Source organism: Myotis yumanensis, unplaced genomic scaffold (genome assembly GCF_028538775.1).
Source record: "Myotis yumanensis isolate MYYU_CA2020_CCGP unplaced genomic scaffold, mMyoYum1.0.hap1 SCAF_12, whole genome shotgun sequence".
NCBI lineage: Eukaryota > Metazoa > Chordata > Mammalia > Chiroptera > Vespertilionidae > Myotis > Myotis yumanensis.
This window is the reverse complement of record NW_027223763.1, coordinates 59,546,000-59,559,342: the sequence shown is the minus strand read 5'-3', so window position 1 is coordinate 59,559,342 and position 13,343 is coordinate 59,546,000. Positions and strand designations below refer to the sequence as shown.

Here is a 13,343-nt window from a genome sequence, read left to right as displayed (position 1 = left end):
CAGGGAAATGAAAGGCTCAGTGTCTCCCTTTATTTATTTATTTATTTATTATTATTATTTTTAAAATATATTTTATTGATTTTTCACAGAGAGGAAGGGAGAGGGATAGAGAGTTGTAAACATCGATGAGAGAGAAACATCGATCAGCTGCCTCCTGCACACCTCCTACTGGGGATGTGCCCGCAACCAAGGTACATGCCCTTGGTCGGAATTGAACCTGGGACCCTTCAGTCCGCGGGCTGACGCTCTATCCACTTGAACCAAACCAGTTAGGGCCGTGGTCAGCAAACTGCGGCTCTTTGGCCCCTTGAGTGTGGCTCTTCCTAAGCCTTAGGAGTACCTAATTAAGTTAATAACAGTCTACTTACCTATATAGTTTAAGTTTAAAAAATTTGGCTCTCAAAAGAAATTTCAATCGTCGTACTGTTGATATTTGGCTCTGTTGACTAATGAGTTTTCCGACCACTGGGTTAGGGCATCAGTGTCTCCCTTTATGTACTGTTCTGCTCTTCTGGGTTTTCTGTAAGGTCAAGCAGAGGAAGGAAATAGATGTTAGCAGGAGAAGCTATGGGAGCACAGAGAAGGAAGTGGTGGTGTCTGAATAAATAGAGTTAGCTCCACAGTGAGGGGGTTTCGGGGGAAGGAAGGCAGGAAGAGCAGATGCAGAGGAGAGGCCTTCTCAGTGGCCCAGGGCGGTTGGAGTGAAATGTGGGCCGGGGGCGGTGGGAGATGCGGCTGGGGAGTAAGGCAGGGCCAGGGCCAGCAAAGCTTACACACCATGCTAGCAGGCTGGGCTTTATCGGGAAGGGTTTTAAGCTGGGGAGTGAAATGATCTGATTTTCAGGTTAGAGGGCTGATTCTGGCCAACTCAGGGGATTGAAGTAGAAGTGGCCATAAGGAAGCAGGAAAGCCAGGCAGTCAGCTGTCACCTGATCAAGTGAGGAATGGTCAGGGTCTGAGCCTTGGAGGGAAGACAGACTGATGAGGTGGAGGGGCCGTCGCTGGTGAGTGACTGGAGCTGTGCGGGGTGGATCCAGATGCTGTCCAGGAGCCTGGGGTGGGTGAGGAGAGAACGGGGTGTCTTTCTCGAAAGTGGGCAACAGAGGAAGAAGAGCAGTCGGGGGGATGGAGTAGATCATTCTTAGCGGACATTTGTGGAATTGGGCTGAGTGGAAACCAAGAGCCGTATCTGAGCCAGGGGCCCCGTGCATGTGCTTGTTTTCGTTACAGGAGAGATTTTGGGCCCCACAAAGTGTCACCAGTGAAGATCTACCAGCCGGACCAGTTCGTCCCAAGTGAAGAGAATATGGATCTGCTCACGACGTATAAGCAAGATTACAACCCCTATCCCGTCTGTCGAGTGGAGCCCATCAAACCTCGGGACAGTAAATATCCATGTGGTGACAGGATGGAGTCTCTGCCCACTTACAAAGGTGGGAGATGCTGGAGGGGCAGTTTGGGGGAGGGACGAGGGACAGGCTGAGCCGGACGCAGGCCAGGAGATGTGTTTGACATGCACCTCTGCTTAGTGCCGGGGTTGGGCACACACTTCCTGTGGGCCTCGGTGGGCCTGAGCCCATTCTTGCACAGCTGGAGAGCTAAGAATGGTTTTTAAAGTTTGAATGCTCAACAAAACTCAAGACTGGTTCAGGATGTGTGAAAACGATCCAAAATTCGAAGGTCAGTGTTCATCAGGACGTTGTGTTGGGACACAGCCACACTTGTTCATTTCCACATTATCTGTGGCTCCTTGGTGCGACAGCAAAAGCCGAGTAGTTGTGATGGAGCCCGTGGGGCGTGCAAGGCCTAAGACATCTCATGTCTTCCCTCTTCTAGAACATCTTTGCCAGTGCTTGCTTTAGCTTGTTGTTGAAGTCCTACATTGGGGAAGCATTTCAGTGGAGTGAGTGATTGATTTATCATTTAAAAAATTATGGAAACATAACATATAGACAGAAAAAAATGTACAAATCATAATTATACAGACTAACGAATTTTTAAACTCCATTTAAGAAGTATTTATTTTTTTGTTTTCCTAGTTACCATTTGTTTATTTTTAAAATTCTCATCTGAGGATATGTTTTTATTGATTTTAGAGAGAGAGGGAAAGGGGGAGAGAGAAACAATGATAGGTTTGGTTGCCTCCCATACCCACGCTGATGGATCGAACCTAAGTATGGGCTCCAATTAGGAATTTTGGTGTTCGGGATGATGCTCCAACCAACAGAGTCACCTGGCCAGGGCCATTTATTTCTTTATTTGTTTAATTTACTTTTTAATTACAGTTTACATTCAGTATTATTTGTATTAGTTTCAGGTGTACACCATATTGGTCAGACAATCATATAGTTACTTTACAAAGTGTTCCTGCCAATATTTCTAGGACCCACTTGGCACCATACATTGGTATTACAATATTATTGAATGTATTTTCTATGCTGTACTTTAGCTCCCATGACTATTTTGTAACTACCAATTTGAACTTCTTAATCCCTTCACCTTTCTCACCCAGTCCTCTACCCCCATCCCCTCTGGCAATCATTAGTCTGCTCTCTGGTCTAAAAGTCTGTTTCAATTTTGTTTGTTCATTTATTTTGTTCTTTAGATTGCATATATACGTGAAATCAGATGATTTGTCTTTCTCTGACTGACTTATTTCACAGCATAATATGTTCTAGGTCCATCCATTCTGTCGCAAATGGGAAGATTTCATTCTTTTTTATGGCCAAGTAATGTTCAATTTATATATGTTCCACAACTTTTTATGTTTGCACTGTACAACCCCCTTCAGTGCTCACAGCCCATGGGTAAGGTGTTCCACAACAATTTTATCCACTTGGGTTGACGGGCACTTGGGTTGCTTCCCTATCTTGGCTATTGTAAATAATGCTGCAGTGAACATAGGGGTGCATATATTTGATCAAATTAGTGTTTTGGGTTTTGTCAGATCTATCCCCAGAGGTGGAATCACTGGGTCTTAAGGCAGTCCCATTTTTAATTGTTTGAGGACCCTCCTTACTGATTTTCCACCAACAGTACACGAGTGTTCCCTTTTCTTCACATGCTCAACAACACATGTTGTTTGTTGATTTATTGATGATAGCCATTCTGACAGGTGTGAGGTGATATTTAATTGTGGTTTAATTTGTACTTTTCTGACAGTTAGTGATGCTGAGCATCTTTTTATATGTCTATTGGCCATCTGCATGTCGTTTTTATAGAAAGTGTCTATTCAGGTCCTCTGCCCATTTTTTAATTGAATTGTTTGTTTGGTTTTTTTGGTGTTGAGTTGTGTGAGTTTTTAATAATTTTTGGATATTAAGTCCTTATCGGATGAATCATTGCCAAATATATTCTCCCATTCAGCAGGTTTTTTTTTTTTCTTGTTGATGGTTTTCTTTGCTGTGCATAGACCAATGAATTTTGACTGAACACATCCATGCAAACAGCACCCAGACCAAGAAATATAACATTGATACTCCCATCCAGTTACCCTCCCCACCCAGGAGAGAGCCATTGTGCTGACTTTTAACACCATAAATTAGTTTTGACAGTTTTGAATTCTATATAAATGGGATTGATTCATTCTTTATTGAGCATCTACTACATACATCTTAGACGTGGCATTAGGGACTGTGAAGGAAGCACAGTGACCTTATGTGACTTTTGAATCTGGTAGGGACACAGGACATGGTGTCGTATGTGTGGTGCAAGCAATGTAGCAGTCACTCTATGAAGCACAAGCCATAGGCTGAGGCCATGGGAATGGAGGCCAGGCTTATCAGTAACTTTTCTGCTTACGATGCACATAGATTCCCTAGGATACATGCTGAACTGTACGTGTAACATGTTCGTGAATCTCTAAAAAACTGTGCTAACAGTTGCTTTTATGTAGTCAAGCCAAACACTTAGGCAAAAGGAGTGGGGAGGTTTGGGGTCGGGGTGGGGGTGGGGAGGAGGGTAGAATATTCTTGAAGCCCTTCCTGAAGCTCTAAATCTATATTTGGAAGACTTCGCCTGTGGCTGAGCTTCCCTGCTTCTCCCAGGAGCTGGGACTCAGCGCCTCTTTAGCAATGTGGTCTTTGTTTCCTACCTTCTTATCATTGCTATCATCCTCGTCCACTTTTCCACAACCATTTCCATAACCACCTTCTGCCAAGCCACATTCTGGACACTAATACCCAGAAATAGTTCCGCCTCTGTGCACCCCAACATCGTCCTTCTGCTTGCTCTCTTACCCACTCCCACCAGCAGTCCTTGGCCTCACTGGGACCTCCAGCCCATGATACTTCAGTCTTTCTTCTCATTATCAGCCCTGCCTGTGTCTGTCCCCCATGTGGCCTATTCCACGTATTTTTTCTCTCTCTTTTTCTACCACGTTGTATTTTTGTGGCCTTTTTATACCCTCTCTCTTCTGTTCTTTAGTTGCTTCTTCCTAGCAAAACCCCAATTCTGCCTTCTCTGACCATACACCTGAGCAGAGCTCCTGTCTTGTCAGCTGTTACTCATTTTCCACAGAAAGGAACTAGGGGGGCTTTTAAAAATGGCCATCTGACTTGATTTCTTCTCCACATAAAGGTCCTCAAATAATTATCATGGTTTTTAGGATAAAATCCTAACCCTTTACCAACTCCGCTGATGCCTTGCAGATTCTGGTGCCTCCTGCCAGCGCCCCTGTGCTCTGCCCCAGGACCTTCTTTCAGTTCCTTTCCTCCATCTCTTTTCTGTCTCAGGACATGTCCCGCATGCTGTTTCCTCTCTATAGAGTCCTTCTCCCTTGCCCTGTCTAGCACTTGCTCTTGAGTGAGTAGCAGAAATGTCACACCCTTCAAGGCCTTTCCAGACCTACCCCCCCACCCCTTGCCAGACTAGACACATCCTGTTAGATGTTCTAAGAGTGCTCTGTACTCCCCTGTTTTGTAACTCATTGCCTAATTTTCTCTACCCCTCGGCCCCCTTAACATTTGTCTCCTTGGCCGGACTGTAAGCTCCAAGAGGGCAAGGATCTACGTTTCTCTTTGCAAGTTACACCCAACAAGGCAGGCACTGTAGTAGATGGTTTACGAAGAAGCCAGTAGTACCAGGTACATGGTCATGGCACTCTTGCCTCCTGATTCTTCCTTTTCATTCAGTGTCTACGGAAGGGAAAAATGGCACCATGGACACTGAGCCGGCAGGAAGGAGCCCTTACTTCTGATGGGGGAGGGAGCAGGCACTTTTAGCTATAAACTCTCCTTTCCTCCACGCCCTTTCTATGGCCCTCCTGGATTTGTGAATCTTGGCTTAGTTAGAGGCTCTTTAGAGCAACTGCGTGAGCAGCCCAGTTCCCCTCCCCTCCCTTCCCTAGGTGCAAGGACAGGGCTGCGAGTGAGAAATGCTCCTTGCTTACCTTAGGGGTTGGCAAGGGTACAGTAGACCATTGTTGTTATTTGAAGACACTCCTCCCTCTTTATTCCAGCAAAATATTCAAAATAAACACACAGAAAAAACGCAACCTAATACATATGCTTTAATCTCTTCCCACTCCAGCGTTCCCATATTCCTCACCTTCTCCAAACAGTTACATCTAAAATTTCCCTCTGCAAACCAGAGAATAATGTTCCACTGCTAAAATGAAATGGTGGCTGGCCTTTCCCTACTGACAAAGTTAAAATTGAGAAACCCCTATATTCTTCTCCTTTTCCCCCTTGAAATGCAGATGTAAAAGCAAACAAATCAGTATGTGGCCAATGAAATGTACTTTATAGTTAGATTTGACCCATAGGTGCCTGTTAGCAACCTATGTGTCTTAATAGTTTTTTGGAATAATATATACTTAACATATTCTGTTAATGTAAATGGTTGCTTTGCCCCCTTACTCCCCTATCATATATAATGGCTTCCAAAACTGGGCCTTGAATGGCCAGCATATGTTTTCCAAGCATTTAGCACATTACAAAGGGGAGGACGCTACCAAGGTGGGCTTAGTGAGGAAGTGCATTCATGAGCGGTTCTGGACCATTGTTTACAAGGGCTCCGGTGACACAGTGCGGCACTGGATTTGCACAAATCCTCACCCAGCCGATTACTCTGTGATTCCTGACCAAGAACTCGAGTGAAGGCTTGGGGAAGACCCATGGCATTTACCTGCCCTTGCATAAGTCATGCACAACCTCTTGTATGTGTGAGGGGCCCTTGCCTTATCTCTTGGAGTATCAGCTTTTTCAAAACAATGTTTTTGTTAATTTTCAGAGAGAGGAAGGGAGAGAGAAATAGAAACATCGATGAGAGAGAAACATTGATCTGCTGCCTCTTGTATGCGCCCCCACTGGGCATTGAGCCCGCAACTGGGAATCGAACTGTGACTTCCCGGTTCATAGATTGACGCTCAACCACTGAGCCACGCTGGCCAGGCTGGAGTATCACCTTTTGATGACTTGTTTGTCTCTTGTGGAAATTTGCTGCTTTAGTAAGTTTTTTCCATAGCAACGTTATGGTTTTATGGCCATACATTGATTTTCCTTCCAAAGAGGGGGAAGAAAAAACAACCAAAGACCAAACTCATTAAATATGTGTATTTCAATAGGTTCCATCTATATTATATCTATATGCTCCACTTACTATGGTTCTACAGGGAAAATATGCAAACTTTCCCCTTTCCACTCGTATGGCCAGCACCTCTACTAGAAAACCACCAGTACAATATGCTCCAGCAGCATTTGGTTGTAATTTTGACATTTTCAAAACACTGTGCAATTGGAAAGATTGAGAGTGTAATTACTTGATGCTCAGCTTTAGGTTTAGCTAAGTTTTTTTTTTTTTTTAAAGACACATTATTGAATGGAATCCCTTTTAAAGAGGTTCTTGCCAATTACCCACATGACACCCTGGCCCTGAAGGGCTTTACTGATGGTTTTCATGCTTATGAACAGTTTGTCATGTGGAATTCTGAGGTTTTCAGGGTCTTGTGGAGGTTTTTTTGTAATATATGCTGGGTGGAGGAAGTTAGAAGGTTGGATAATAATGTGGTTTAAACTGTATTGTTGGGTATCAGAAATTACATGAGGCAACTTTCAGCTTAGGAACCTGTTTTCTTATCACTTCATCCATCATGGAAGAGGGCCAGAAAAGCCCTGTCCTTCCCACCCCCACGGACCTTGAGGCAGTGTGAAGGCATCTACAGGTAGATATCCCCATATCAGGGAGGCCTGAAGTCTGACGGGGAAACATGTGGTTTATATTCAGCAAGATGGTTCTCTCGGAGGCCCCCTAATGCTTTCAAGATGCTGATAGAGCCATTAATGGCTCTTGGAGAAAGATTAGATTTTCAATTAAAATGAAGCCAATTTAAAATAAATAGTTGGTAGTATTATTAGCCTAAAATAAACTTGAGTGTGCCTGGGGGGGTAAGGGGATGTCAGGACTTCCAAAGTGGTGGAGTGAGGAACTTGGCAAAGGCTCTGCCCCAAAAGCAACAATAAAACTGGACAAAACAGTAAAAAAATCATCCATTTTAGGGCTCAGGAAACCAAAGGCATACAGAAAACTGAAAAGTATTTATTCAAGAAACACTACTAAACTATTGTTACAAACAATGGGAGTTTGTGGTGTTTTATCCTGGGGCTTCCATCACCCCCCCCCCCCCCCCCCCACCCCCATGCCGGATCCATCTGGGCAGGCTAGGTTGTGGGCAAGTATGTTAGTTGCTCTGCATTTGTAACATGCGCATATTGATGGTAGCCACCTCATTAGAGAAGTCTGAATATTAAAAGAGTTATTGACACAGAAAAGCATTTAGAATACTGTCTGTGATATAATAAGCTCTATATAAGAGGCAGTTGCTATTATTCTCTCACCAGCCAATACAATGCCCTTATTCCCTTGGATGTGTGTGGATTAGATGTATGGGTTGAGGGACACAATGGCAGTTTTCCCACGCACACCAGGCGGGCCTGGTTGGTCTGGCTGGCAGCCCATTAATTGTGGGTTGTGAATCCCCTGTCTCACTGTATCACATGCATCTTCCCAGTCATTCGGTGCTGATTCAGAGGGCACCTTCCCCACAGAGCAGTGGTTCTCAACCTTCCTAATGCCGCGACCCTTTAATACAGTTCCTCATGTTGTGGTGACCCCCAATTTCATTGTTACAAATTGAACATAATTGAAGCATAGTGATTAATCACAAAAACAATATGTAATTATATATGTGTTTTCCGATGGTCTTAGGCGACCCCTGTGAAAGGGTCGTTCGACCCCCAAAGGGGTCGCGACCCATAGGTTGAGAACCGCTGCCACAGAGTGGTGGAACTGTTCTTGGACTGGGTAAGTCAGTGGTGTGACAACTCTGCTAGAATCTGTTCCTTGGCTCTTCCCATGGCCATGGACCCTCTAAAACACCTGTGTACAGCATTGTAGGGTGTAATATAAATTTTTCTCTTCTGCACAGCAACTCCCAGATACCATAAAGTTGAAATATCAAGCCCTTGAGTGAAGTGATGGTAGGGATCCACTCTGTTCTTCTTTTGTCACAAAGAACATCTCACTGGAGACTGGTGTATGGCTTTGAAGACCCCTTGGAATACATGCAGGTTGAATGAATTGAATTATGAATAATTACCACTTCTGCTTTATTTTCAGCTGATTATTTACCCTGGAACCAACCAAGACGAGAGCTAATTCGTCCAGACCACAAATACCGGCCAGAATCTGCTAGGTTTGAAAATAGAACCACACACCAGGATGATTACCCTTTAAAGGGTCTAGTGAAAACCATGAGCTGTAAGCCTCCAGCCATGCTCAAGGCCTGTAACATCCCCCTGGAGGATCTGACTAACTACAAGATGAGCTACGTGGCCCACCCTATAGAGAAGCGTTTTGTGTATGAGGCAGAGAAGTTCAAACCCTGTGAAATCCCCTTTGAAAGCATCACCACCCACAAACAGTGCTTCCGGGGCCTGATGGGGGAGCCAGCCAAGAGCTTGAAGCCTCCAGCCAGGTCCTGCATATTAGACACACCTTTCTCTAACACCACTGAGTTCCGAGATAAGTACCAAGCGTGGCCAACGCCCCAGTTGTTCTACAAACCTCTTGTCCCCTACGTCCCTCCGGAAGAAAAGATGGACCTTATCACAACAGTGCAGTCCCATTACACGTACCCTAAGGGGGCTCCAGCTCAGTCCTGCCGACCAGTGGTTTGCATCAAGAAAGGTCCCCGCTTTGAAAGCTCCACAACCAACAGGGATGACTACAAGCAGTGGGCCAGCATACGCATGGAGCCAGTCAAGCCCGTTCCCCAGCTGATCCGTCCCACCGAGCCCTTGGACTGTCTGACCACCACCAGGGCCCACTATGTGCCCCACCCACCCATCAGTACCAAAAGCTATAAGCCCCCCTGGTCTAGTCCCCAAGCAAAGGTCCCTGTGGAGGGCCAGACCACATACGCCATCAGCTTTACTCCCAAGGATTTGGGCAGGTGCTTGGCTTCATACCCTGAGCCCCCCGGCTACATCTTTGAAGAAACAGATGCTTCGGGGCACAGGATATACAGGCCAGTTTCCCACACAGGCTCTCAGCGGAACAGCCCTGTTTCTGTAGGTGATTCCCAAAACCCCAACCATCAGGAGTTGGCAGTGTCAGCCTGATTTAAAAAAAAAAAATTATTTAGAAATTGCAAAATACTTAAAAAAAAAACCCCCAGATGATTGAAAGTTATTTGTTGGACAGAAAAGAAATTCCCCCGAATGAAAAAAAAAAAATCTTCATCATCGTTTCCGGGACACTTGAATAAAATGAGAATCACTTGACTCAAGGAAAATGACATTTCGTCACTGGTAATTACTCCTCGAACCCTCCCTCTGCAGTGTTCCTTCTTGGGTCCCTTACCTTGTGCTCACGGAATCAAAGCTGGTCTCTATGAGGTTTCCTCTGAACTAGGGGTATTTTATTAATTTAATCATTGCATTAATTGACATTGTGATTCACCCTTGCTGAGTATGAAGTGCCAAACAATAAACTTGATTTTGGGGGGAGTGAATCTGCAGGCCCGTATCATCAGTCCTCCCCTCTGCCTATGCAAAGAGAAGGCTGTGTTCCCAGAACCTTGGAGAGATTTTAGACTTTAGTCCCCATTTTATCCCTGTCCTGGTGGGAGTGCCTTGGGCCCCGTCTGGAGTCCTGTTTCAGGTTCTTTTTTCCCAGGGTGTCTTCCTACCTCTTCACGTGGTGACATACCAGCAAGAACAGTGCTGTCTGATGGCGCATGGGCCTCTGATAACAGGAGATAGCCGACCCATGGGAGCCTGGACCTGCCGGACCGCTCCCACCTAACCCAGTGCAGGCTGTGATTCCAGTTGGAGGAGGGGAAAAAGGGACCCTGGCAACCGGGCATTCAGCAGCCAGCCCCTGGGCTGTGCGTTCTCAATGCTCAGAGCCTGGAAAAAATGGCTCCCTGTGCTGCTTCCTGGGAAGCTGGACCTTCTTGTCCTAAAATGGTAACTGACCAGATCAGTGACAAAGCTTGACTTAGTGGTGCGCTGGACCCTGCCCTGGAGAAAGGGCTGGAGATTTCCCTTTTGGGTCTAAGGTTTCACCAAGTTTGATTCTAAGGCTAAGTGATTTGGAAATTATTTTAAGTTGAGAAGACTCGAGGGAGGACTTTGTTCAGGAGTTCGCATGCTGAGTCAGATGGGCTCATGATATGGGTGAGCCTCTCACAGAGGGATGCAGACGGACACCTGGGTTACCACCTCTCTCTTGAATCCACAGAACTTAAAACATACTCCGAGAACTTGGTAACATGGTGGTGGGAGGAGAACATTTCAGCTCAAGTCCAGAAACTCGAGCTTGGGCTCAATGCCTGGCTCATGGCTGAGCAACCTGCATCTCTTACCCAGGGCTCAGTCTTCCCACAGCTCTGACCTACTTTGCCCAGACTGCTCAGGTCCCTACCCCTTGTAGCCTCACCATGAGGTTAGTTTGTATCATTTAATCTTCTTTTTGGTTCCATGGGGTCTGGATGCCTGCCCTTATGGGGGTAGAGAAGCTCAGAGATGTTACGCATATTGCCCAAGGCCACAGAGCGTGGAGCACCAAGGCCAAGATTGAAACCTAGGTCTTTTGATTCAAGATCCAGTGCTCTTCCCCAAACACCAGGCACCTCCCGTCTGCTGTGTCTCAGATCTCAAGGCTCCACAAGCCACATCAAACCACATTCTCTCTGTCTGAAGTCTTTCCTGGAGTCCACTAAGCTAAAGGAGATTACTAAGGAGGGTAGGTTTTATTATTTTGTTTTGTCATTTTTTACAAATCAAAGAAATATTTGCACTTGATTTGAAAAGCCAAATAGTGCTAAAATGCTTATAAAAAATTCAGCAATCTCGCTCTAGCCGGCTTGGCTCAGTGGATAGAGTGTCAGCCTGTGGACTGAAGGGTCCCAGGTTCGATTCCGGCCAAGGGCACATGCCTGGGTTGCAGGCTCGATCCCCAGTGGGGGGTGTGCAGGAGCCAGCTAATCAGGGATTCTCTCTCATCATTGATGTTTCTATCTCTCCCTCTCCCTTCCTCTCTGAAATCAATAAATATATATTTAAAAAAAAATTCAGCAATCTCTCATGCTCCAGCCTCTTGGTCTCCTCCATTGTCTCTTCCCCAGTAAACAGTTTAATTTGATCTGTTTCTGCTAATATTTTCCTTCATATTCCTAAATAATGTACCTACACTGTCTGTTGACTCATTGACTTTAGTCATGGTCTGTTTTGGTTAATTAAGAGTTTTAGTCCTCTTACACTTCCCCTTCCCTCTTCCTTCTTTCATAATGGTTATTTGGCAATACTTGATTATATGAAGACTAATATGTTTTTTCTAACATTTCTGATGAGTAGGAAGGGAAGAAGATGATGAAGAATGATGACCCTGCCTGGTTAAGCTGAGCCTTCTTGGGGTGAGGAATGTCCTCTGAGCCCGCCCTTTGTGACATGTAGGGTCACCTCCATGGTGACCCCAGCTAGATGAGCTATCCAGGGCATCCCTGCCCTGCCCACTTCTGGACTTAAGGAGCCAGGTCTCCCCTCCTGCCCCCCCCCCACTTTCTTTCCTGTTTTGGTCTCAAATTATCTTTATTATTATAGAAGTGGTTAACTCAAGTAAAAAATTAAGAAAATATATGAAGAAGGACACAAGTACATATTATTGGGGCTGGTACAACACAGTGGCCAAGAGCATACCAGGAGACTGTCCAGCAGATCTGGGCTTGCATCTTGGCCCCTCCTACCCAGTAGCTAGGGGACCTTGGTCAAGTTCTTTAACATGTGGGCACTAGCAATACTGGCTGCAGGATTTTGTTGTTTGAATTGAGTGATAGAATATATGTCAATCACTTATCCTTGACTCATGGTTCACTCTCATTAAATGTAGGTGAGGATGATGTTGGTGATGATGAAGATGGTTGCTGAGTTCTGCCAGGTTGAATCTACTTATGATTTTATTGGTGTTTACAAGATGCAGGTAAGGATAATTGCTCGTATTTTATATTGTACATATTTTACAAAGTAATATATTTACCTTTTTTTTCACATAGTTAACATACTTTTTAGTTGTTCTGAGTTGGGATTGCTAACTGCTCTCCCTGGAAATGTCATTTTAGGAGGTAACCTGGGTCATGAGGAGGGCAAGAGAAGCTGAGCTGAGCAGATGGGGCTCTGGTTCCTCTCCCCCCGCACTTGCTCTGTCATAAGCAGCAGCTTGTTAATCAATTCTGAGTATTGGGCTTCCATATAAGAGTCTGTTGGCAAAAGGATCTATTCTATTATACTTACTGCTATAACACTTGATATGATCCCATTCCCTAAACCCTGACAATGAAAGGCTCCAAACAAATTGTCTTCTCTTGAAATGTTGTGCATGATTGATTGTGAGACTGAAGTGGGAGCTTAATCACCTGCCACAGCCCAGGGTTCTCAAGGCGTTAGGCATGAGTAAAAGAAAGTTAGTAGAGACCAAGAATACGACACAAAGGGAAAGGCTTTATGTCGAAGCAGGGAACAGAATGCAGTCTATTCTGTGGATGAGGTTCTGCAGAAGAAAACAGAAGGCTTCCAAGCCCTCAAAGGGCACAGCATCCTGTGAGAGGGAAGCCGAGTTTCCAGTGAGGTCAATGGGCTGCAGCTGCTGGGGTGACTTGGCCTGGAAGCTCTGGGCTGGTTGGATGTGGTCTGCTGGTTTACGATGTGTTGCCAAGGTGTGTCTTCTGGGGTGAGTTCCCACTCCCGATGATGGTGTCCCCCTGCCTGTGCCGTGCACAGGGCAGCCCCTGTCAGCAGGGTCGGTGACAGGGAAGGTCTTGTTCCTCGATTCCCTTACAGTGGGGC

At 45.4% G+C, this 13,343-nt stretch overlaps 1 protein-coding gene across 1 annotated transcript in view; it reads left to right on the top strand.

Annotated features, from left to right (window-relative positions):
• Window positions 1-9,620, top strand: part of SAXO1 (stabilizer of axonemal microtubules 1) — a 75,745-nt gene extending 66,125 nt beyond the window's left edge. The window contains exons 3-4 of the mRNA XM_070430173.1: window positions 1,231-1,433; window positions 8,617-9,620. Coding sequence (XP_070286274.1) covers window positions 1,231-1,433; window positions 8,617-9,620 — 1,207 coding nt within the window. The remainder of the gene's footprint in view (window positions 1-1,230; window positions 1,434-8,616) is intronic.
• Window positions 9,621-13,343: the final 3,723 nt, after the last annotated feature.